The following is a 27,576-nucleotide window of genomic DNA, read 5'->3' on the forward strand; positions in this document are numbered from 1 at the left end:
ACTCAAGTGAAGTTATGGAAGCCAAAGAATTCCTTTATTTAGCATCAACAATATGCCAGGCAATGTGGTAAGCCTCTAGTGATGTAAAATGAATGTAATTTCACCCTTGTCCTCTAGGAATTTACAATCATATCCTGAAAATGATATTATGGACACAAAGAAAAACATTTCTCCATTTTGCTTACATATTTTAAGATTTGTAATCAAACTTAGAACCTGAACTTTCAGACTCAATAAAATTCATTAAAAACATTTTCATAATATTTACCTTTAATTAACCATAACAATTGTGCTTTCCAGAACCATTATAATTTCAAATATTCCTACATTAAACCAATACTGATGTTGGTTTAGAAACTATAGCCATCAAGATTGTAAGACAGAGCAGAATACTAAAATGAAACATCGTGTTCTGGTCAGGAAGACTGAAGTTCTCTGCCACCTACATCTGCACATGAAATACACATTTAAACATGCTTATTGCCTCTGCAACATATACAACCCTCCCTATAAACATTTTTTAGGATTACACAAAATAAACATTCGTTTTTGACAAAATAAATTACAGGTCAAGGAATTCTTTTGATATGAGTCACCTACGACCTGTTGGTAAACACGTTTCCAGAGGCACTGAAATATGATTGCTGAGTACTCTAAATGACACACAGATAACATCATCAGTAGTGTGAAGGTGAGGAGGCGAGTTGGGAAATGAAGCTCTTAAGGGTCAGACTAGTATTTTGCCTCCAACAGCAGGTCAGAATGTCTAACATTCCTTTTTAAATTTGAAGATTTGGTTGATTATAAATGCAACTAACGGAGATCACACACAAAACGTGGCAATCAAACCTGCCTCACACACTTCTACCAGAAGCCTCAAGGACAGGGCTGGGGTCTGAAAGCACGGTTTCCTCATCTGACAGTGCTGGAGCAGTGCTAGTGTGCCACAGTGTGCAGAGTGCGGCCCCCCTTCGTGTGCAGAGACCGGACTGAGCCTTCCACAGTTATTCCTAACATACTCAGAACAGAGAAATACCGAATGTAGAAATACAGAATACAGAAGTATTCTTTGAGAAATTCGGGTTCTTGAGATCAAGAAATATTAGGGAAATACTAAGGAAAAGCCATCCCCAGAAAGGCAAATATAAAAACTGGGAATATTTTTTGAAAAACAGTAATATTTTATAACTAAACTAGTGAAATGCTCATATCCATAGGCATAGAACACATGATACATATAAGTTAAAATTTCAAAGGCATGTTTGTATGTATATCTGTGTATACTGGTAAAATAATGCATATTGCCAAAGCCCAAATTATATGATTTCTTTCATAAAAAAATCAAATAATTTTTCCTTGTTAATGAAAATACATGTATCTATATAGGAAATGTTAATTTAAGGATTTTTTTCAGAAATGGTTAATAATCAATTTTGTAATAAACTTTATATACAAACATACATAATAAAATATATCTGATATATTACTGTACTTGAACAATAAAAAATATGATATAAAATACTTTGAGTAAGATACAAAGCAAATGAAAATAATTTAATTAACAAGATATAAACAGAACATTTCTGTAAACTGCTTTAACTATTTAACAGTCTTCTTCTCATATTTTATTATGTAAAAGTAAAAGCTAATATCTAAAAATGAGAATTTACTAATTTCTCATGATGAAGAAAATTATCTTTACAAAAAAATTATAAAAGGATTTGAAAAGGCAAATCCAATAAAATATCTGATGGTTTCATAATGAATTATCTTTTATAAAAGTAAAAAATCGTGTAAATATTTAAGTTCAATATAAAATATTTTGAGTCCAATGGTATGTTTATACATATGAGTTAATCTGACATTTTTAATTTAAATTTTTTTTCACAGAATGAGAAAATTACAGCAAAAGTTGGCTTTAAAAGAACTCAAAGTCTAAATAATATTAGTCAAATCCAATCAATAACTTAGAGACAATAAAGCTTTTATTGGATTGGTTATGTGGTCCTCTGAAATGACCGAGAAAGTCAAATAATCTGCACTGTTTTGTAAACTGATTGTTCTTATTATAATGATCTACATTTTTAAAGAATCTTCATTTCTAAACCAATTTTTAAAAACCTGTGTTTATTTGTTATATGTGTGTGCACACACGTGCACATATATTTACACACATGTTCATACATTGCACATGCATGCACACATGTGCATGCACATGCGTGTGGTTAGTTGGTTTAAAATTTCCACAAGAAAAGGCATACAACTGTAATTGAATAACAATAAAAATTGCACAAGTGTGGGAATTCTAGTAACTGTAACTTTGACAATAGCAAAGTTACATTTTGTCCCCTGCCCCTTGTTTGCAGGAGAACTTTTGTTCCTTGACAAAAGCCTGGAGATCACTTTGGAAAAGCAGCAAGAAGTCCAGTGGAAGTAAAAGTCCTGAAGGGTGGAGGTGGCTCTGCTGCAGCCAGGACTGTCTCAGCGAGGAAGCCTGCCAGCAGCGGAACTGTATCACCTGGGGGTTCCAAAAACTCACTGTATACCTGGAAATTGGCTTAGGAGCTACCAGATAACACTTTTGAGTTTTAGCTGGGAATTAAAATCTGCATTCTACATGTTAGTATTAAACCTTCAAGTTTTGACAGTGATGAAATTATAAATCAGACATTTGAGTCTAAAACAAAGTATAAGAAAGGATTAATTTTATTGAAAAGAAACTTGGCAGTTAAGTATAATTTAAAGGTATAAATACACTCCATGTACAGCCCAAGGAAAGTTGACGCCTATTATAAGATGTATTCTTTTTCTTGGGTATTGTCTTTAACAAAATATATTTTGACACTAGTATTCACCACCTTTAACATTAAGTGATTTAGAACTAAACTGTAACTATTTCTTTTATTCTTTTATAAAATGTCTTATAAAATATTTGTATACACTTGTGATTTTAAAAGCCCATAAAATACCACAGGAACTTTTTACCTTTATCTTTTAAAGCTGATTATTCTACTAATGAACTAACATAAATTCCTTTAAGGGTGGAAAGCAAGATAATTTCATCTTTCAAGCTTTGCACTTAACCTATATTAATCAGGATAGATTAAGGAAGATGAATAGGTCCTATTTTTCCCAAAGGGAAAAACTGATTGACAAATAAAAACAATACATCTTGCATTCTCCAATTAACATCTAAATGTAACATTTCTCACTTTTCCCAGATGGATTATTATCCATTAGGATTCATTTTAAATTCAGTTCACTGATGATATGCATTTTGACAAGTCTTATTCTGTCATAACTTATATTTACAATACAGCAATGGCAAGTGAAAGTGAGTATAAAACAAGGTTTTGTTTTGAGCTCAATATATTTCAGTGGCTAAAACCAGTAAAATTCATGAAACAATTATTTGCTAGATTGTGAAAAGTCTATAAAATAAATGCCTAAAGCTTTTTATATATTTTAAATGGAATTTTTTAAAAAATTCACAAGCTGAAGAACATTATATGAAAATTGGGAACAATTAAGAACATTTGTACATTCAAACTTATGATCTAAAATATCACAAACTGGACACAATATAGGCCATTAAATATTAATTTACATTAATTATATCATGAAAGAAGTATAAAATAAAGTCTTCGATGAAGAGAATAACAATATTCTAATTTCATTTAGGCAGACTATCATTCACCTGTAGCATCTTCACATACAAAAAATTTAGAAAACCATTTAAATAAAAATTATTATACTAACAGATTGATTAAAGTTAAATCAAAAGTATCATTCTAAAAACTTGGAGATGAATAATATCACCCTTGGCTATCATTTTTCAAAGGATTAGATTGTTTGGAGAAAAAAAGGAAGGAACAGGGTCTACTTTTAAACTGATGGCAGTGCACGGACAGAGTGACCAGACACTCTCTCACTCAATTGGTATGCCAGAAGAAGACCACTCTCTACCAACAGTATTCACACATATGCCCACCGAAGCATATCGGTTAACAAAACAGTGCACATCAAATAAATGTACACATGACTGGTAAAGTTACTCAGAAGACTGAAGGTAAGACAAAGACTGTTTCCTTATGTTACTTGTTTCTTACATTAATTCATTTAAAATATATTTAGTGAGCATCTGCTATGTGGCAGGCACTATTCTAGACACGAAGGATGCATCAATGGACAAAATATATAAAACTCTTACATTCTTGGGACGTTCACTTGTCAATAAATGTTTTCTGCTGGCCTATAAAATGCTACTACTAAAATAATTGCCATTATGTTGTTGTTAATAAAACATGTTCGGTGTCCCTGTACTCGGTCACAGGTGGGGACACTATAAAGATTAGGAAACAGACAAGTTAGGCATGCATTTCAACCTGGATGATAATGACACGATAATTACAAAAGCACAGCAGCAGTACTAAAGACTCTTAAGAAAATGCTGAAAAAGGGACACGGAATTAACGCCCCGCTCCGTTGTCTAGCATGCAGAAAGAAAGATGGAAAACAAAGCAATCACATTGGATTCTACTGAGAGGGGATGATTTCTGTGATTTGACCCTAATGAGAATTTTCTGAATTACTATGAATAATCAAATGCATAAAGAGAAAATAGGAAATCTGTTTTAGTCCCTATTCCAAAATAGAATGACAAGAGATTTGAGCTAAAAAATCATGATTAAGATAAAAACTGATAAATATGGGACATGAATTATGGACAATTTCTCTGAACTTTCTGCCTAATAAAATTAACCCTTTGAAGAAACTGTTAAACCAGAGAACTATTATAAAGTTGAATTTGTGTCCTCTACAAAGGATCCCAAACTTCAAGTAATTCTTTATTGGTCCTATACAGTGAGGGAGTAAAGGCAACTTACAGTCTATTGATATTTAAAATGTTAACTATATTTCATTACAAATCTCTACCAAAATTTTTCTGTACAACTGAGAATCACCAATTAGGTTAACAGAATTTAAAATACCCTTAGCAGGTGGTTTTCAACTAGAACGCCTACAGTAGTTTGTTGTAGTTGCTTAAATAAATCTAATAGGAATGAGGAGCATCACTACCTTTGCAAGAACAGAAAGGCAACAGGATCTTCTGTGCTCAGGGGGAAAGGAAAGTTGACTGGTCAGCAAAAACACCTTCTCCACTCTTGACATGCTATCTATAAAAATCATTTGTTTCTGAAGACTTGCCTATAAAAATGTTTTTAAATGAATTTAACTGTATCTCAGAGGTGTAAAAACAATGAATCAGGACATCTGGAAAGAAAGATTATCACCGCATTAGCAACACTTACACCCACTCTTTCTGTATATCGACATGCCTCTGTCAGTAAGGAAGATCTGTCACGCTAGAAAAGAAACAATATGAAGCCATGGAGTAACACCCATTTAACTGTTGCTTATGCAGCTTAACTCACACATTCATTGACACTATTACTTTATGAATTCTAGAAGAAAATAATAATTTCAAGAAGCCCAACATATTTGAAAAGTCTTAAACAAATCAACAAATAAAAGTATACAAAAATTCTCATACCCACATTATTATTCAAGAGAATGCTAATGAAGATGAATTAATTCAAGTTGAAGTTCAACATATATATTTTACTAAAGTATGTATCTCAAATGAAAATGAAATGAGAACTGAATATCAAAGCACAACTTCTTAGATTCCTGAAAGTTCAAAAAAGGTAACTGGAAACTTCAGGGGGGGTTTTCCTTAAGTCCTTGGATATTTTGACTAGAAGTGAACACCAGTTTCACTTGCCATTCTCAAAACACAAACACCAGTTAGTATTACCTCCTCCCCCAAACATATACCCTAATAACACACAGTAAATCAGCCTTTACACACAACCACAGGCTCACGCTAACACAAAAGCTATATACTCACGAAATATATAAAAGAGTGACACATTGCATACGAATTTTCAGAAAATGAAAAAAAATTATATCCCTTAAAGTGTTTTAGAAACAAGGGCCAAAATAAATGTTACTTTAAAATTTATATCTACAATTTTCACCAAAATTGCAGGCATTACCCAAGTTGGCTAACCTGTTATTATTTGACATGATAATTCCTCTTGAAAAAGAAATAAGATAAAATACTTCATCTAAAAACAAATGTGTAAGAACATAGTATTTAGTGTTGTTGGAATTTAAATTTTAAATGTTTGAAAATGCAAATCTTTAAAAAGACAGTGAAAACATTTTCTATGAGCCAAAGGTTATAGGTATACTGAAAGAAGAATAGTATTTCTGACATTTCATTTGCATAATCCAATTCTGGACTTTTCAGTCACAAAATATGAAGAACTTAAAAAAATCATAATGACATCTCCAAATTTAAGAATATTCACATTTTCAGTTTGGGAGGGAAAACTAATTCTTACTATATTGTCATTGTCATTAATTTAGCAGAAGATCTAATTCAAAGGTCTATTTACCTTTTTCCCATATATTCAGAAATCATGGTAACAAAATAATTTTTAATCAGTATTCTCATTGGTCCCCCCAAATTTGAACATTTGCTGAACATATTTCTAGTTCTAGCAAACTGTCATCAGTCTTCTCACACTTACCAGTGTTCTAGTGATGCTGCATCGGGTTAAAAGCTTCAAGAAGTAGTAACACTATTCCTGTTTTGTCTCAAGTATTAGTAATTTATGCCTTATCCATAGCCTCACTTCTTCTTTTGGCCCCGTTTCATTTTTCTTTAAGTCTTAGGCCCTGAACTTCTCCAGGCAGCTGTTTCCTGCCCATCTTATTATATGACATAAATAAATAATTTTCAAACAGTTTACAATTGGGTTTGGATTAACAATCCTATTTTCCACTTAAAGAGCATTACTGGGCATACAAGAGATGCGATAATCTCTGTCTCAGAAAGACATAGAGATGCAGATAATAAGCATTGGCTTCATGTTAAATAACAAATAGAAAAGTTTAAATGTTGAAAGTTCCCATCATTTACACTTTACAAATAAATAGCAGCTTGTTATTAACTTGGAAATGTTATAGTTGTACCAAAACAGTACAAAAACCTAGTAAAGCAGTATACTGGGGACTCCATTTTTTAGATACTCCACTGTACAAAATAGCCATTAAGTGATACAGAGATTATAATGGGCTGAGAAAGGAAGGTTAAGAAGCAAAATAAATAAGTAAATAAATAAAACAAGCATTTAGAAGCAAGCAACACATGCAGAACAAGCAAGAGATTAGTTTACATGAAGAGGCAACTTACATGGCTGTTGAGAAGAGAGCTCCTGTGAGTGGACAGACCGTCAGACTTTTGCAGCGTCTCAATCGCCATTTCAATCTGATAATAGATGTCATTAAAAAAAGGGCTCAAGACAAGATAGTAAAAAAAGGCTCACTAGAGAATTTTTGATAGATTTTTTAAAGTTCAATTTCTTCCTGAATGGTGGCAAATGAACAGCTCTTACTAAATGTGTGTCTGCCATCTTCCCCACCCCCACAGAATAAATAAAAATAAGCCCAATCACAAAAGTAAAACTTTTTAAAAGACATTCTCTAATTGAAATCAGAATGGAGACCAGAGGAGTAGGAACCCCAGCAGATTTTTCTAGTTATGAGAAAAAATTCTTTACTTTCATAATTCATAATATGATATGACTTCATATCAGTTCGAGATGTGGGACAGTAACTACTCTTTCTAAATAGCCTCAAGCATAAAAAGCATTTAATATCTCTTCTATTTTTTCATAAAATTATAGTACAGATTTTGCTTAAAATGCATTTATATTTTAATGCAAGTGTACAAAGACATCTTCATTAATGCTCAAAAGGTACTAAATCTATCCATCCCTCTCTTAACCTTATATTAAAATCTGTAAGTGAAGGGTCTATTAATATGAACAAACATTATAAGATGTAATCATGGCCTCTACATCTTAGGACATGGTGGTATGGAAAAGCTATTAGAAATGACAGCAGAAATGGAATGTAAAAGAGAAAATAATTCAGAGCCAACAAAGAAAAGGGGCAACCACAGAAAATTTTATACCAGGTCATCTCAGCACACTAAACAGAATCTAATACCCTAATTAATTAGCAAGTGCCAATAATACATGTGCTCTTGAAGGGTGGAGGGATGGGGAGAAAAGGCATACAACTGTAATTGAATAACAATAAAAATTTTAAAAAAACCACCTCATATTTAAAGATATCTATCCATCTGCTTCTACTATCACATGCACTATAAAGACAGGTTCTGAACACCCTGTATTTGGTTACTAGGTAACATTAACTCTATTAACTACAGCTAAATAAAAATCACATTATGTAATTTAATAGAGAAAAATCCATATTATTATTGTTATTTTTATCATCTGATCAAATTAACAATTCAGTACAAGAAGTCATAGAAATATTTAATGTTTTAAAGCATAGTTAACTTAATTATATTGGGTTGGCCAAAAAGTCCATTTAGTTTCTTCTATAAAATAAAAGACACATTTTTCATTTTCACCAGTAACTTTAGTGATTTGGATATTTTGAGTGTGTCGGCTCTCTCCTGCTATTGACTTCTAATGGGCAGAGGCCAAGGGTGCTGCTAAACATCTTCCAATGCACAAGACAGCCCCACAGCAAAGAATCATTTGGCCGAAATGTCAACAGTACAGAGAAACTTCCCAAACCACTTTCGATACATTTGATCAGTCACAGCACCTTCTGCATACACTGCACAAATCTGCGTTTCAGTTGCATTTTTACCTTTCTTGAAATAAGAAAGTATAATATACTAAAAATGGTGTGTACCTTTTTCCATCTTCAATATTAAAATGGCTGTATAAAAAATTCACCAATTTTGATGGTTTTTTTTAATGCACACTGATATGACAGCTGTCACAACAGAACCTAACAAAATTGTTTCTAATGAAGTTAAAGACAACTAAGTGCTACTAGAGCCCTCGTATGGAAAAATGTAACAGACTTTTTGGCCAACCCAATACTTTCCCTTGGCTATGGAAATTAATGATTCTTTGAAATTTTAGCAAACTGCCACCTCCCACTACAAGAAAAGAAAGGATGGCAATAGCCAAAGCAAAGACTTTTTTTTTTTTTACTATCAAATTACCAATTTCTTTAGGGTATATATAATACTTTATACACAAACAGTCTCAATTATACCTAATTTTCTTCAAACAATGAAAGAATTAATAGTTTTGATTTTATTTTATATTCTTTTCCAAAGTTACTGATTCTTCTTCCCTAGAGTTAAATAAAATGTAATACTAAGGAAAATACTAATTGGAAATTATAGAAAAAACATTCTTAAAATACATATTAATTCATAACATATACTGCATTTTGTTCTATTGTTTACTTTTTTTTCATGTCTCAGATCACTAAATTAAGTAACCTGGCTTCTAAAACATTCTCTCTGCCAAATGGGATGTTAATGCAGTTTATCATTCTAGTTGAAAATAAACTGAAAATAGTGATACTGCACAAGTGAAACAAGATACATTAAATAATGTAAATATAATGAGTAAACAAATATTTCACCAAAATGTTACATTAAAACTTTGATGGACCTCAGTACTAACTACATCTCTTAAAAAGGCACAAATAAGTGATCAAACTGACCTAACAGGCAAAAACAGAGACAGACTCATGGAGGGGCCCTTTAGGGAATGGAGGGAATGAGTAAAAATGAAAAAGGACACATGGACAAGTGTGGTGATTGCAGCAGGAGGTATAAAGGGGTTAAATGGTCATGGAAAAATACAATAAAAAATTGAAAAAATAAGTGTTCTTTTTTATGTGTACTAGATCTTTATTAAAATACCTATATTTGAAATGGCATTATGAAATTATTTTATAATATTTATAAAATGGGATGGGAAAGGTATCTTCAAACCTAATACTTAAATACATACTTAAGGTTTTACTACTTTCTTTCATTTTTTTTTTTATTGTTGTTGAGTTAGGGTCCAGCAGAAATAAGGCCTGTTTGAGTGTGGTTGGTATGGTAATAATATGGGTGTAATAATTTATAGTTTTAATTTGATCATTTCACCTAACATGTCATATGGTGTGCTTAAGTGTGATATTGTTATAATACAGAATTACATGTTTATGGTGCTATTTGTGCCAGACCCTGTATTTAAAAGCTGAAATAACTTTCATAAACTTCTAGGAAGAATTTGCTAAAAACTTTAATTTGCAAAAATGCCTACATTTTCACTAAAATTTGAGGGTGAAAAAGTGGGGGTTAGATTTCAGTCTACCAAATAAAAATAAAATGTTCTGTTTCTTAGAATTTTATACATTTAGATGAAAGGTAAAAGCTACCAGAAATACAGTAGCTGAGCAACACTGAGGGAGAAATACAAGTCTGGGTTTGTTAATTAGCAGCTTCAAATTGGATAAAGCAGCACTTCTTTCTCTGAAAAAAAAAGTTATATGATCTGCTTCTATTACTAAATTGCTACTCTATGGTGGCCTGAGACAACTCCCTAGAGGGCCAGATTATTAGAAAATGTCCCTCTCATTTCTGGCTAGCTTTTGAAGAACTTTGAGGGAGGCATAGGGTCCAGAAAATATCTTGGTTCAATTTGGATTTCCTAGAGATATGCACATCTTCTAGTATTCCTTGGACCTTGAGAATTTTGGTTATTCATATCACTGTGTAATACAGATTTTTAAAATGGAGTATTTCTTTTGGCTGTAGGAATATTTTGCCCTAATTGACTTAGGCAGTGCTGAATTTATAGAGACCAAGGAGCAGAAAGAAGCATGAAAAGATAGGACAAGCAAGAATCACACATCGAGTGAAGATGATGACCAGCTTCTAAGCAAGCACACTGTAGCCTACTTGGAAACTCACAGGATTCCAAATACCCCTTAATTCTCTGAGGCTCATTAAGTAGTCTGAAGAGAAGCAAGAATATCTGGTGACCAGCTAAATGATAAGAATTTCTGAAAAACATACAAAACTTAACACGTATTTACCATATTTATAGTGTCAACAACATCAAAAAACACTGAAGGGAATTTTTACTTCATGAAAGGATCACAGCTTGATTCTATTTTTTAAAAGATGGGTTTTGAAAAATGCCAGTTTTCAGATAAACCCGCAAGGGTTTTAACAGGTATAATAGACGATGCCCTGCTAGTTGAAAGGTTAAACGTGTAAGGGCTGAAGTGTACCCAATAAGTGTTTGTTGAATAGAGCCTTTCAGGAAACAAGAGTATGAGGAGAGATTAACATCCACAGGAACGTGTTCCAAAAAGTGAGGGTGAGGGAGGAGTTAGAGAAACGATGAAAAAACGAGGAAGAGTAAAAATGAGGCAAAATTTGATATTACCGTTATGCAGGATTAATCATCTCTGATATTCCAAATGGATCATTGAAATCAATTGTACCAATTAGCCCATGATTTGGTCTTGTCATAGTTTTATGGGGGCTATACATATCTATGTTAGTGGCTAGGTTCTAGATACAGGGACAGCAAACTAGTTAAATAAAATATGACAGTGAATTAGGATAAATTTCTACTAGGTCCACTGAGGATGAAATTATTTGTTAACTTTTCCATTATAATGGATTAGATATTTGAGCAAATATTGGGTTGGGCAAAAAGTCGGTATGAAATTTTCCATGAAATAAGACACACTTTTTTATTTTCACCAATAAGTTTATAGATTTGGTTATTTTTGAGTATGTTGGCTATTTTCTGAATGGTGGAACATTCATTGTTCTCAATTAATGTCTCAACTTGATCATTATCAACTTTAACTGGTCTATTCAGCTATGGAGATTCTTCCGGTGAGAAATCGCCAGCACGGAACTTCGTAAACTTCTTTTGACAAATTCGATCAGTCACAGCGCCTTCTCCAAACACTGCACAAACTTCTGCATTTCAGCTGCATTTTTACCTTTCTTAATAAAACATAATATGCCAAAAATATTGCATGTTTTTTCCACCTTCAATATTAAAATGGCTACATAAAATTCACCAATTTTGATGATATTTTTTAAAAATGCATGCTGATATGACAGCGGGCACAATACCATCTAACAAAATTATTTCGAATGAAGTCAAAGACAACTAAGGGCTACTAGAGCCATTTTATGGGGGAAAAAAACAAATGAACTTTTTGGCCAACCCAACATTTGTTCAAGATTCTGGGGTTTAACTAATCTCAAGAAAAAGATGGCATACTTCAAAATTCACACCCAAAATACTGGGCCCAAAGTGAACTGGGAAGATCATATGCTTCCAGTTTACTGTAGATCATTCAAATCTTAAAATCAGTCCTTTCTCCTGGCTAGAAATATACTTAGTATTTGTTGTACTAAATTACATTCCACAGTACCCATAACTGTCATATTTAAGATAGGAAATGATAATGAAATAAGATTGATGGAAATTTGCTTAAAAGTAGGTTCATTTATCCAAAAGATCATTGGCCCAAATGTTCAACATAATCTCATATATCCTCTAAGGAAATGTTTCTAATCTCAACAAAGATATTATGTCACTGTAGTTTCATACAATAAAAATGATTAAATGGCTAGAACATCAGCTAGTTAGAATTTAAAAGTATTTCAAAATCAAGAAATATGTAGGGTTTTTCCCCAATAAAAATATAAATAAAACAACCCTTCCCCCAGTATAAAACAACTACGGTGCTTGCTACAATAATGGGAATCATTAGACTAGTGGATTTCCATGAGATTTCCTTTCATATTGATGAACACAGAGCCCCACTGTACATAAGGTGCAGTGTTACTTCTGTAAGTGTGTACGTGGAAAGAGAGAGATGGAGAAATAGAGGCAGGAGGGAGGGAGACAAATGTTTGCAAAGACATTCACAACATAGCCCTGTCAACCAGATCACAATGGGCCTAACTAATTGTAAAGAGTGACACAGTATCTATTCATGTACAAGGAATTTCTCTCTCTCTCTGCCCCACCCCACTCTCCTTCTAAATGATTAAAGGCAACCAGAATGAATTAAATAATTAAATATTAGTAGAATACAGAGGGAGGGAAGGAGAGGAGAGTTACTACTTTGCTCATAAAGTAGCAAAGTAGGACTGACAAATGATGCCTGGTATTACAATAGAGGCAGGTTAGTGAACATTTTAGGAAGAGCAAACAGAATGAATAAAGGCACAGATAAGACAACAGAATGTAAATTCAAGGAAGAGTAAGACTGGCTAAAGGATATAGTTCCTTTAGGGATAGGTAAAGTTAGACTGCAATTTATTGGCGGGGATCCTCAATTAAAAAGGGAAAAGTTTTTAGAAAGGGAATTGATCTAATATGACAGCACTTGATATTTCAATCTAGGATATAATGCAGGAAAAGAAAGAATCTAAAGACAGGAAAGCCACTTTGGAAGCTATGGTAATAAGGTAGTAGGGAGAATGGAAGGAATGAATATAAACATATTTTTGAGTTACAGATCTAAAGGTGGGAAATCTGAGGCTGAAAGCTTGGCAGTGCCTTATTTTTACTTGAAATGAACACAACAGTCTTTATACCATCACTGTGCGATTAGAACACGTCAAATACACATATCAAACACACCGACATAAATAGATTCTAAAATGTTTTCCTGTTCATTTCTCTGCTGCATAATCTTTATTCTAAGACTTCTGATCATTTCGTTACTGAAATTTCAACTCTACTGCAAACTATTATAATCACATTAGCAGGAGGCCCTGTGACAACCTGAAAAACTAATTGAGGCCTCAGTGATGTCTTTCTCTCCTTCCTTCCTTCCTTTCCTCCCTCCCTCCCTCCCTTCTTTCCTTCCCTTCTCTTCTTTTCCTAATCTTTTCCTTAGAGTTTTTTCATTTTTTTACAAAAAGTCCTTTTGCCTTTTTCTATTCAATAGTACAAAGCCAAATTTTTAATGACTAAATGATTTATGGATATTGTTTCTTACAATTAAGAAGTTGGCATGTTAAACAAACATTGTTCATTTTCTACTTAAACTAATTAAGCTATAGACCATGATTACACCTTATTTTTTTTTAAACTTCAGATCTCTGAACTAAGGTATAGCATACATTTGTATGTCTTTCTAAATAACCATCCTAAGACTAAGTTGCCAAAAGTGTACACATCCTCTCCATGGTTACCTAATGCTGGGAGATGACCAGTGCTTGGGAGTCCAAACTGGTTCATGGTGATCCTGGACTGTTGCCTCATAATCAGGCAAGAATCTATGGCAACTCTCCTGAGATTAAGTGGTGGGATGCTCCATTTGAAATGACATGTTTAGCCCAGAAAGACAGGCTTATAGAGCACTGAGATTATTCAAGAGGGTGAGGAAAGAGAGAATAAGAAACTGATACCCATCCCAGCCACTACAAGCACATGACTTGTTAGAAAAATAAAAGTAGATCCTTTCTGGAAGATAAAAGAGGATCTTTAGGAACACATATATGTACATGTATAAAATGGCCCAAATAGAATATCATATATGGACATTTGGGACTTTCTCTTAATGTAAATACTGACCAGTCATTCCATTACATGCTAATAAGACAGAAGGAAAAAGAACAATTATATCATCATATTTATTGTCTTTATAGTTCAAGGCTTATTCTCTTGACTCTGAAATGGCTTTTTAAATGTTTTTAAAGACTAAAGGTTGAGATTGATATATTCAACTACCATTACAATTAAAACTTGTCTCATGGTAAAAAAATTCCTTTTTAGAACTGTTAAGTGATTTAAAAATAGAAGTAATACTATATGCTTCATAATTTATCAAGCCTTTAGTTCTCATTTGATCTTTACAGCAGCTCGGTAAAATAGCAAAGTCAAGCAATATTATCTCCTTTCCACAGATAAGAAAATTGAGGCTGTCTGGGATTGAGGTATTGTCCTTTCTTAAGATCACATAGGTATGAATTATGAGATTGGATTCCAAGATTTATTTCTCTAAATTCCACATCATTTCCATTTTACACAAATATAACATGAACACAAACCAAGTGGAAATAACTCAAATTGTTTTAATAATACTATTTTCTAAAGAGTGGCTTGTAAAATTAAAATTTGCTAAGGGATTCACACTTGACAAACAAGATTTACCTTCTAATAGGAAAGGGCTGGGGTGGTGGGGGAGTGGGGGGGAAGAACTGGAGACAACTGTACTTGAACAACAATTAAAAAAAAAGAAAAGAATTTCAAACTGATCAAGTTACAAGGCAACAGATGTTTTGAATGGATAGCTAAATTTTAATTACAATACCCATAGTTACCCTTAATGTGTAATACTGCATTTTCTTGTTAATATAAGTTACTCTGTTAACCTCACCAGTTACACTCTCATAGAGAAACAGCATTTGTTTCCTAGTGAAAGAGCAGTAAGTGCTTTAGAGAAACCCAAAGAAGAAAATACACTTAATACTGAAAATTTACTTTTGGGTAATTTCTCCCCTAAACTCTACAACTTTCCATTTAGTTTGTATTTGAGATCAGGACAGAAATACTTCTACTTGGTGGTTTTTATGCAGAAAAGGTATCTGCGATTGCTGACCTGAGCATGCAGGCACTGCGTTTCCTCCTGTGACAAATGACAGCCGCTTGGTGTATGTGTATGTGTAGTGGGGGACCTGCTACCGGCAGCACTTCAACCAGGAGCATCAAAGCAAAGAACACTTTCACTTTGCATTTGGTCTACACAGAATCACCATAACACAGGTTTTTTCAAAGCGTGTTCCTAGAAAGTTGTTAGAATCATCTGCACACTTGTTATACACGCAAAACAACAACAGCAATGGGGAGTCTGCATCCAGGTCTCTCCTATGTGTATTAATGTTTTGATCTCTTCAATTTGCCTAAAGCATTCTTAGAATGTAAGGTGCAAACACATTAGTGAGTTATGAAATCAATTATGTGGGTCCTGAAAAGCATGTTTTAAAAATTAAAGACATCAAACAGAGCAGAAAATAATCAGATGTCCTTGCACACAGTATGGATAAGTATTGTTTCGTGGAACTTCGATTTCAGTCATCTGTATATGAATGTATATATTTATATACATTCATATACAAGTGTACATATAAATGTGTACTCATGAATGTGTATATATGCCTCTATGTATAGGAGCAATGGGCATTGTAGGTTATGGTCCCAAAACTTTGAATGCTCTGCACTAAGGAGTTAAATTAGTTCCCTTTTAGCCCTTCTTCTAAGGATCTATAGGTATCTGTTGGGCACAGGAAGCCCAGTAATGCAGGTAGAAACATCCCCACTGAAGCTAAGGCTCTGAATATGATACTGTTCTTTTTCTTGTATATTCAAATAATATGGAAATCAACATAGAAAATGCATTACTCCATAGCAATGTTGAAAAGAAACTTAACTGTGAGAGATTCAGGATAGATTTTTTTTAACTCAAAGAAATTTAAAATGCTCAGAAAACACACCTAGCCAGCTTTGCTTTTCATCTCAGCTTGAACCAGAAATTAGCTGAAGACAAAATTTTAATCTTACTAAGCATTTGAAGTTTTAGAGCTTGCAAATGTTTAACTATATGAAATTTTTTTTATTCACTGACAATTTTATGACATCTAGAGAAAAATTTTAAATTACTATGCTTTCAACCTGAAGTGTTAGTAATTTTGTACCACCTGAAGCAATCCTAAAATATTTACAGGAAAAAACATTTAGGTGAGAAACTAGCATAAATTGAACATGTTCTGAGAACATTTGGTCTAATTAGCGTACTGAAAACAAGGCTGCTGTTTTGGGCTTCCTCCGATCATCCTGTAAAGCCCGGGTCCCTCGACCCTCACCAGGACCCTATGAGACTGGAGTTCTTAATGAGTGACAACAAAACTATTTTCTGATACATCAACTGTATCAGCACTCAGGGCTAGACTTACCCTTCAGAAATCTGCTGGGTTAGGATGAAGTGATGAGGTTCAAGGCCAAGCTTACATTTTCAAATGTATGATTTCAAATCTGCCTTTTGCAGATTATTCCGAGTACTAAGAACATTTTCCCTCTGTACTTAAGTCTATATATAATCATTAACATAGAGGTTTTAACAAGTGTGATCCTGGATCAGCATTAGCAGAATCACCTGGGGGCTTGTAAGAAATGCAAGTATCGGGCTCTTCCCCATACTGAATTTAAAAAAAGCCCCTAAGCTGGGGTCCAGGTATGTGTTCCACCAATGTTCCAGAGAAGGCATACTCAAGTGTGAGGCCCGCTTCACTAAAACAGGATAAAAATGTTTTTCTTTGCCAGGATCAGAATGCAATTCCTACCTTCAGGGAAAATAAGTAGGGAGGTATTGGGTACTCCTACAATGGTGCTAGCTAACTTTATTTAAAGGGTGATTTTGAAATCTATGTATTACTTGGATTTTTGCTTTTCTTTCATTCTCTTGCTACTCAATCCTACCCAACCTTTAGGCAATTTTCCAATTTATTTCAGCAACAAAATAAGAGTATAAGCACAATTTTGGTGAATCTAAAATTAATCAATTTACAATACATTGACATTTGTGATTTAAAAATGTGGTGAGAAAGGATGAATCTAACCACTTAAAAGAAGTTTAGGGGCCACTTGTAAATTTACATTTTTGCCTGGAAGGATCAGTAGTTGCTGAAACTATAGCTCCATTGTCCATATTGTAAGCCATTATATTCTTAGAAGCACAGTGCCTGGTCAATAGTGACTGCTCAGTAAATGTTTGAGAGAGTGAATAAAGAAAATAACCCAGACTCTAAGTACATGAATACAAATACAAAACATTCACTTCCACTCCAAAATATTGAATAAGAATGGCTCTAAAAATTTTTACTAAGTGTAATGACAATTTTCATTGTTTAAACCTTCACCTGTCTAAACAGGGAGGACTTTTTCTGAAACCTAGTATCAAGGTTTAATTTGAATGGCTACATGTCTTAGAGAGTCTATACTGAGAACATAAAGAGTTGTTTTTTCAACATGCATTTGAGGACCATGACCAAATAGATGTACTCTGTAATCAAGAGCTGGCCTCAGATTTTTGAAAATAGGTAAATCGCTTTTTTGAATAAATAATATATTCACATGCTTCCCACCTTTTTTTACTTCATGCATTCCTCTAGCAAAATCTTTGTGCTTATATAAGCATATACAAATGCATGTTTCTATTTAAAGACACAAACACAAAACCTCTTGCTTTTTCGTACGTTTGGAGATTGTATCTATCTATCTATATTTATGTCTATCTCTATATCTATGTATCTGTATTTGTATACATGGCCTCACTTTTTTAATGGTTATATAAAATTCTACTGAATGGCCAAATGCACCAAAATTTATTTAACTAGTTCCCTGATGCTGGACAATTAGGCTTTTTCCAAAAATGTTTTTATTGCAAATTACTGTGTAATGAATATAGTTGTTTATGTAGCATTTCACATATGTAAGAGTATCATCAGTAGAATAAATTCGTAGAAGTACACTCTCTGGGTCAAAGTATATGTGTATTTTCAATTTTGATAAATATTTCCATATTGTTCTTCAATTCTGTGCCAATTTCATTCAAATCAACAATGAATGAGAATGTCTGTTTCTTCACACCCTTGCTATCTCTTACTAACTTTTTCAGCTTTGCCTGCGTGAGAAATAAAAAATGGTATTTCTTTGTAGTTTCTTTTTATTTCCTTTTCAGTGAACTTGTTCATATAATCTACCCTTTTTGGTCTTTTTATTTTCTGATGGATTTTTTTAAAGAGGTCTATATATTAAACAAATTAGTCCTTTGAATTATAATGTCTCAAACTTTATGCCAGGTTGTCATTTCACTGTTGCCTTTGTTTGTTGTGTTTTTTGTCATATGGAATGTTTTTACTTATGTAACTGATTATATCAATATATTCTTTATAGATACCGGATGTTACATCATGCTTCCCACCTAGAGGAGAATAATAAAACACATTTTTCCTTCCAAGTAAAATTTATTTTTATATAAGGAATAATGCATGGAACCAATCCCATTTTCTAAATAGCTGTCCTATTGTCCCAAACATCATTTATTGATAATTCCTTATTTCTGCACTGACAGGCAATGCCTCCTTTATCATAAACTACATTCCTATATGCATTTGGCCTATTTATGGCCTTTTCATTCCTGGTCTATACTGGTCTATTCCTGTGCCTAAATAATTCTATTTTAATTATTATAATTTGATGTTTGAATAATTGGTAGAGTTGTTTCCATCCCATTCATCCTCCATTGTTTATTTATTTATTTTACAAAATTTCCTTCACTATTCTTACATGTTTGTTTATATAAACAGCTGCTCTTCTAAAAGAAAAAACCTACTGGCCCTGGCTGGTGTCACTCAGTGGATTGAGCACCGGCCTGCAAACCAAAGGTTCGATTCCCAGTCTAGGGTGCACGCTGAGTTGCAGGGCCAGGTCCCAAGTAGGGGGCATGTGAGAGGCAAACACACATTGATGTTTCCCTCTGTCCCTGCCTACCCCTCTGTCTAAAAATAAATAAATAAAATCTTAAAAAAAAAAAGAAAAGAAAAACTTTATTGGTGTTTTGATTGGGATCCTATTGAAATATTTTAATTTAGAGGAATACAAAATGTTTGATAATAAAAATTATTATTTTAAAAGACTTTATTTATTTTTTAGAGACAGGGGAAGGGAAGGAGAAAGAGGGAGAGAAATATCAATGTGTGGTTACCTCTCACATGCCCTCCTACTGGGGATGTGGCCCACAGCCCAGGCATGGGCCCTGACTAAGAATCAAACCAGCAACCCTTTGCTCCACAGGCCTGTACTCAATCCACTGAGCTACACCAGCAAGGGCTAAAACTTCTCTTTCAATTATAAAAGCTTCTTTCCATGTCCCTTAGGACACGGGTGTCAAACTCATTTTCACCAGGGGCCACATCAGCCTCACGGTCACCTTCAAAGGGCCGAATGTCATTTTAGGACTGTATAAATGTAACTACTCCTTAACAGTTAAGCCAGAGCTCAGTGCTGCCTCTGGATAGAAACAAGGTGCTGGGCCGGATAAAACAAGGTGGAGGGCTGGATTTGGCCCACAGGCCTTGTGTTTGCCACCTGTGCCTTAAAAACTTTAAAAGTTTTATTCAGCACCTGAATCTTACACATATGTTATTAGTTCATTGCCTGACAAATCTTGAATTTTTTATAAATGAAATCTTTGCTTCTATTATATTTTCTAACTACTATTGTATGTATCTGGAAAAGTTACTGATTTCTTGGTATATTGATCTTATACTCAGTTATCTTATAAGTTCTCTTATTATTTGTTCTAGATTTTCACTGGATTCTCCCTGATTTTTATCAGGTATACAATCATATTATCTGCAAATTCTGACCTCTTTATCTCTTTTCTATTTTTATATTTTACTTCCTTCTCTTTCTTAATGCATCTTTCCTATAATTTTGAAAACACAGTTTCTTTCTTATAAGGTAAGTGGGAAAGTTACTAAAACTTATAGTAAGTAAATTTAAAACAAATGTGTAAAATTTTTCCTAACAGTCTGAATGAAGGTAGATTACAAAACTAGCCTATGAAATGTATAGACACCAATAGTTACAATCAAACACAACAGCTAAATTTTAGAAGAGATCAGAAAATTCTGTGACCGATAAACACAAGCGCAGTCATGCATGCTGAGAAAGTGGTAGTCAGATCGCAAGCCTTTGGGGTGTGAACCGCTAACATGGGAACATACAGAAATCCCTCCCACTTGAGAATTGATCATTGTACACAGGCATTGTGTTGTTTTTCCCTCATTATATTAAAAGACATGGGGTAGTGGGAGAGGCAGTATTAATTTTATGGGTCTAAAATTGACTCGTGTATTTCACAGACTACAGTGTATTTTAATTTGCTACCAATACATTTCATATTTTATCTGGATTGCCTGGTCTCCATGACTGAAATATTAGTGATTCTTTTCCTTTAAAACTTATGGTGATTTCAAGCTAGTAAATTAATTTGAAATTTGATTTACAAGTATAAGGATCAAGCAAAAATTATACTAAAGCTCACCTGGAACATAGCTTACTTCCGTAGTTACAAGTAGAATTTATAAACATCATTAAACTTTCCTAATATAAATTTCACATGAAATAGAATCTAGCCATTTCTGGTATGTTACAACACAACTGTGTTCTGAAATGTTCCTGTATGAAATAGCTGAATACTAAAATAATTCATTATACGAATATTTTGCTTTAGAAGTTCAGGGGAAAACATCAGCTATGCTCAGAACAGGCTGAGGCCCCTGTCACTCTGTTGTCTTAATCTTCCAGTTGATCAAGATTTCCAGAAGTGGAATGTCTTAAGGGTAAAATTACTGCCTCTAGATCTTATCAGCTTCAAGGCCGGAGCAGTGTGGGACTGACTGACAGCTGAACAGGGATATAGACGAAGTGACTGAGACCACCAGTCACTCAAAGTCCGATTTTATTAAGTGCTTTAAAAATGAGGCCCCAGAACCTTCAGTCAATTTAGGATTTAGTGCAGGAACGGGAAGATTCATGGGACTCTCTCTGAGGAGTGTCATTTGGAGATCACAGTGGCCTAGGGAAAACAGGACACAGGGAAAAAGAAAATGCTAAGATCATAACGGACATCTATGCTACTGCCAAAATAAGTGAGGAAGTATCTTTTATCATTGAGGCCAATTGAAAGACTAAGAACATTATTTAAAATAGAAATTACATTGTAATATATAAAATACAACTTATTTATGCATAATTTATGCACTCTTCTAAATTAAAATTTTTTCTTCTCAATATATCTTTATATATAATAATAATAAAAAGTTTTGACCTTAAGTGACTATACAGCTTTTCTATCTCTATACAGCAGTAATCAACAATCCAACATTATTTTAACTTTTTCTCCCCTCTGCTAAGATACGGGCAGCTCAGCTCCTTCTAATATAGTTGTTTTCCATAAATATAAGGAAGCCCTTCAAGTAGACATGAAAAAAAATTTCTGAGATACACTGCTAGGTGGAAAAAAAGTAAGATGCAGTAGTCTTTATCATCCTTTGGATTTAAAAAATGATAAAAATACAATAAAAAATGGTAATGAGACAGGAGAGAGACATTCTGCTTGTACATTCACAGAATATCCCTAGAACAATACTCAAAAGAACTTGGTAACAGTGGTTGCTTTTAAAGAAAAGAACTGAAGAGCAGGGGTGAGAAGGAGATTGTATTATGTACTTTCTTGTATCTTTGAATTGTGCAATTCAAGAATGTATAACTAATTCATATAAATAAATTAATAAAATTTTAAAACAAAACAAATGGCCATTGGTACCACTCCACCAAAGGAGTAAGATAGCAAAATCATTTTCTGGGTTGTTAACTATACATTTTCATTCCTAGGAAAACCCATCCCCTATACCAAATCCATAAATACATAAACCCAAGGATAAAGACATAAAAGTATCTATAATTCTTAAATGAATTCTTAACTTTCAATAAAGTGTACAAGCTAGGCCAAACTTTTACTTATATAGCAGCAGATGGACATTCGAATTTTCCCCCAAGTAACTGAAAGAAATTACAATATTTTACACTAATCAGGAGGAGAGACATGAACAATTTTAGTTTCAATACATATTCCTTGTGCCCCTTGGTGGGATCTAATTTTAGCAAAAACCTAAATATTTAATTACTAAATGTATATACAAAAAGATATAAAAATTAGCTTTCATATCCCAATCTCAACAGTGATTAATGTAATCTTATTTAGCTAACAAAAAGAAAAAATCTTCCATAAATAAGCATCCAATTAAAAGCATACAACTAACATTTTCTGGAGTAGTGAGTAAATAAAGCTTGTTAGAGCAAACTGTTAATTACTGTATACTGTGGTGTAAGGTAAACTGTGTTGTGATCAGCACAAAATATCACCAACTACAATCACAAAATTTTGATATTCAAGTGCAAACTGTGTTCAACTTTCAAAATTCTCAAATTCTGTAAACTATATTGTTATACAAATAAATAATTAAGGAAAATAAACTAAGAATTCCAAATGAATAAAAACATACAACGAAATTTGGTGATGCAGTTACAAGATCAGAGTATAGTTGGTTCAGAATTATGACTGGAGCCAACTCTTCTCCCTGAATGTCCACGCACCACTAAAACACTAACAATAATCAGGTCCCGAGAATTAACGTAATGACCTGTAAGGCACTGACTCAAGTGGTAACTCAGCCGAACTCATATTCTGAGATGTTCCAACAAATAAGTTACATAATGTTTTTGAAAATCCTTAATACTATCAGCAGGAAATGCCTTTTAAATGTGTGTATATGTTAACATATGTAAAACATACACATGCACATACATAATTTATACATACATGGACTCCAATGACCAAATAAATGGAACACTGGTAGTTTAAAACTGGTAGTTTGTACCATGACATATTCATAAAATAAAATTTAATTTGTTTCCATCATAATTTTTTTAAAGCTGATATTTATAGGTACCTTGAAAACTGGTAATTTTTATAATGCATAAGCAAAAATTAAACTCTAAAACATGTTTATCTTAATTATTTTTTTCATTTAAGGTTATAAAACTAAAGTAAATCGTATGTTCAAATAAAAATTCTCCATAAATGCTTCAGAGATCCTTCAAGTATGAGAAAGATGGTTTTATATTGACTATTAGATGAGGTAAGAAAATATTAAAGTGCTAATCATTTATTTTTCTCAGCAGTGGTTTCAATTTCAAATCATTATCTTTTTTCATTGGCATATCTTGAAAAACTGGTTTGAATAGTGAAGTAAACTTTTCTTTGTGGTGGGAAGTTCTTCCTAATAACTTCAAATGAAAGTATTTCAGTAACCGACATAAGTCAAATGTAAGAGAGAGTCAAGGCAATTAATTATTCAGAGGACCAGAGCAAGAAACCTTGCTACCCAGGAACTGAATAAAGGTGTTAGGTTTGTGTTACTTCCAAGTACTCATACTTAACTAGTTTGACATCAACTGAACTAATTGGCCATACAATGCAAATATTATCGGCTCTTATGGAATGGGCCAATTTCAGTCAGGAATTTTGTCCACAGTATAGGCTACTCCTACACAGTCAGTTGCATCAGGAATGCTCTATATAGGTGATATGTTGACTATGAAACAGGTAGAAGAACTAAATTTATATGGCACAGTTTGGCTCAACGTTGGGAAAGAAATGGCTTGAGTGTTGACTAAAAAATTGTCAAAGATTGTGCTCAGAGCCACAGACAACAGTACAGTGATTACCAGAGAGGAAAGGGGGGGTAGGGGGAGAAAGAAGAGGGTAAAGGGGGATAAATGGCGATGGAAGAGGACTTGACTTGGGGTAATAAACATACAATATATAGATGATGTGTTACAGAATTGTACACCTGAAACCTATATAATTTTATTTATCAATTAATGTCACTCCAATAAATTCAATAAGAATTGTTTAAAAAGAAAAGATTATGTTTATATAAATTCTTTATGGTTCTATAGTGAATGAAACAGATACATAAAAATAAGTAAATTCCCTTTAATGACATGGCATTTGCCAAAACATCTTGAGTTTTAGCAGTCTAAACAACCAAAGAGCTACAAATATTCTAACACTTGGCAAGAGGGGGATGGTAGGAAATCTTAAATAGGCTTCATGGCACTTAAACTTTGTTAACTTGACTATAGTAATAGTTGTGAATTTGTAAACAGAATCGCCACCTCACTGTGAATGAAGCAGATGAAGATCTGCAGCACGACTGAGGGGAATCTAAACCATCAAATATAAACCTTAGTCAGAAATACAAAGTAACAATAGCAGACGTATATTTACATAATATAAATCTATCGTATGGCACTATCAGATGTGCTTTGATGAGGATACCTGTGATTGTTCCAGGCAACAAGTTATTTTTTTACTTAAATTTTATACTACTTTTACTAAAAATAAAATTTTCTTGTAAAAAACCCCAAAAAACCATTCTTAACAAACACCTTAAATATTAATGCATTTTAAAAAGTGTAAATTAACATGTACAATTGATACTATGAAATGATTTTTTTAGTAGTTTTCCACTATTCCCAGTTGTTATAATTCAAGTTGTTATTTTAAGTGTTAGTTTTATTTACCAATTAATATAATAGAAATCACACTGAAAATTTGTGTAATAGATAACTAAAGGAGTAATGCTAGTTTTTCATACTGAATGTAGAAAAAATATCAAACTAAAAGATTTACCTTGTAAATGTTTGCACCTGTATTTACATGGCCTGGAATAATCGATTTAGTTAACTGACAGAACTAGTAAATCTACTAAACACATATCCAGTTGATAGGGATGTTTAACAGGTAGCCAGAAACCAGTATGAAGGTAAATAGAAAACCCTGGAGAAAATAAAGTAGGGGGATGGGGGCCAAAGGGATGGTGTGCTATCATGAGAAAGGATGGATGCAATGAAAACAGGAAAATACTATTTCTCCCCATTTTTCAGTTTTCCTAAGGGCTTGATAAGTGGCAAGTACTTCCCTTTCCACTGGAAATGACATTCTGGGTGGCCCTTCTCAGGAGCACTATAAAGCACTGACACCTGTTCTACTGCTTTTTATTTTATGGTGAAGATACAGTTATTTTTGCATCTACAACACTTTACAATTCCTTTGTAAATATTATGATTTTAAAACTGGGAGAAAATTAGAAAACCAACCACTTAATCTAACTAACCACTAATTTTGTTGATAGAGGAACACAGGTCAAGAGAGGCTATGATTTAGTTTCTAATCTACATAAATATATTGTGACAAAAAGGTTTAGACATACTGTACCTATTGTTATGAAAAGCAAGAGACAAACACACATAAGAAATGCTTTAAAAACACAAAGAAAAGGTTACAAAAAAGGAGCTCTCCACTGGGAACTGCTAGAGACCTGTTCTGGTGTTGGTAAGAGATACTGCACTGAACAGCGAAGGGGTTCCAAGACTGGAAGAGGGAAAAGGCACTAAATGCTGAAAGTGTAAATAAGTAATCGTTATAAACAGGAAAGTATATACAAAGTACCTAGCAAGTACATGAGTTACATCTCAAAAATCCATTAAAATGAAAAATGTAAAGCTTCTCATATTATTTTCTAACAAATTGGTTTCTACTTCTATATTATAAGGACAAAGTATATGGTAAGATGATAAAATGGGGGTGCTTGTGCTTATTTCAAATCCCCGGGCTCCTTTTACATAGCACATCTGGAAAATCAATTCCACTGCTGCTTTAGACAGGCAGTTCTAAATGACTGCGGTCTTTTATATGCTCAGCTGAGGTGAAAACAGAAAGCTCAGGGTGCAGAGTATGAAGATACTGAATTCTACACAGCTTTCTATGACTATTTCTGTGGCATCATTTCAATACATTTAAATAACCTGTTTCAAAATAAATGTACTTATTACATTTTAAAAACTCGAAAAGTCAAATGTGTGTGTTCCTAAGACACTGTTTGCTCATAGCAATGATCAGAGTCAATACAGACAGTTTTCACTGGAATTACCTAGATCATTGCTTCCCAAAGTATCTCCCTGGCAGAAAGCAAAATGGCTTTACACATGGCACGTGGGTAAACATTTTTAATTTACTTTTAAAGAATGACTTTTAATATACATTAGAAAAACATATGTTGTTTTCTACTTTAAAAGTGAATATTTAAAATATACATGCAGTAAATAGTAGTATTGGTTACATGTGAATATGACCAAATTTAAAATCTAAAACCCAGCAGGGGTGTCCAACCTTTTGGCGTCTCTGGCTACACCGGAAGAAGAGTTGCCTTGGGTCACACATGAAATACATCGCAACACATAATCACACACACACACAATCTCATAATGTTTGAAGTAAACTCACAATTTTGTGTCGGGCAGCATTCACAGCCACCCTGGGCCGCACGTGGTCAGCGGGCCACAGGTTGCACACCCCTGGAAGGTTTGGGAGATGCTGTGCTCCGTACAGTAACTTCTCTGGCAACAAGCTAGCGTAAATATTACTGGTGATCAGCACTTTCTTGCCCCAGCCCAGCCTGTGTTTTTTCTTCCTGTCCTGGGAAATGTACAATAACAGCTACCAAGAAGCTAAATTAGACAAAAACTCAAATACTTACTGTCGCTGGGGAGGCCCGAGTGGTGTGTGTCACTGAGTGACCAGAATTCTCCATTGAATTGCCAATCAGATAGGTTCCTCCAGAGCTGCTGATGAGTTGTCCTCCTGTGACGCCCATCTGAATCCCTCCAGTGCCCACCATACTGTGGGATGAGACCACAGTCGTCACCTGTGCCGAACTCCCTTGAGTATCAAAGTAATTCCCTCCAGTGTTTTGGCTGTACATCTGCGTTTCTGTGTAAGGATAAGTTGTTGTTCGGCTTTAGAAGAAGAAGAAAAAAGAAATTTACTAGCTTATTTATATCATCTTATTTAATTTTTTCTAGTGTGTATATATATCTAAAATATATCAGTTAGTTTAAGTCTTTGAAACATGGTTAAGTTTTTGTATTT

At 33.6% G+C, this 27,576-nt stretch overlaps 1 protein-coding gene across 13 annotated transcripts in view; it reads right to left on the reverse strand.

Moving 5' to 3' along the window:
- The window catches only part of RFX3 (regulatory factor X3), a 274,106-nt gene that overhangs the window by 67,393 nt on the left and 179,137 nt on the right, over nt 1–27,576 (reverse strand). For 12 of the 13 annotated variants that reach the window (XM_024555052.4, XM_045191054.2, XM_045191047.2 and 9 more), the window contains 2 exons: nt 27,185–27,443; nt 7,265–7,339 (listed from right to left, as the gene is read on the reverse strand). In XM_024555052.4, coding sequence (XP_024410820.1) covers nt 7,265–7,339; nt 27,185–27,443 — 334 coding nt within the window. The remainder of the gene's footprint in view (nt 1–7,264; nt 7,340–27,184; nt 27,444–27,576) is intronic. The other variant, XM_045191061.2, reaches the window with a different exon arrangement.

The sequence above is a fragment of the Desmodus rotundus genome, chromosome 1 (assembly GCF_022682495.2).
Source record: "Desmodus rotundus isolate HL8 chromosome 1, HLdesRot8A.1, whole genome shotgun sequence".
Lineage (NCBI taxonomy): Eukaryota > Metazoa > Chordata > Mammalia > Chiroptera > Phyllostomidae > Desmodus > Desmodus rotundus.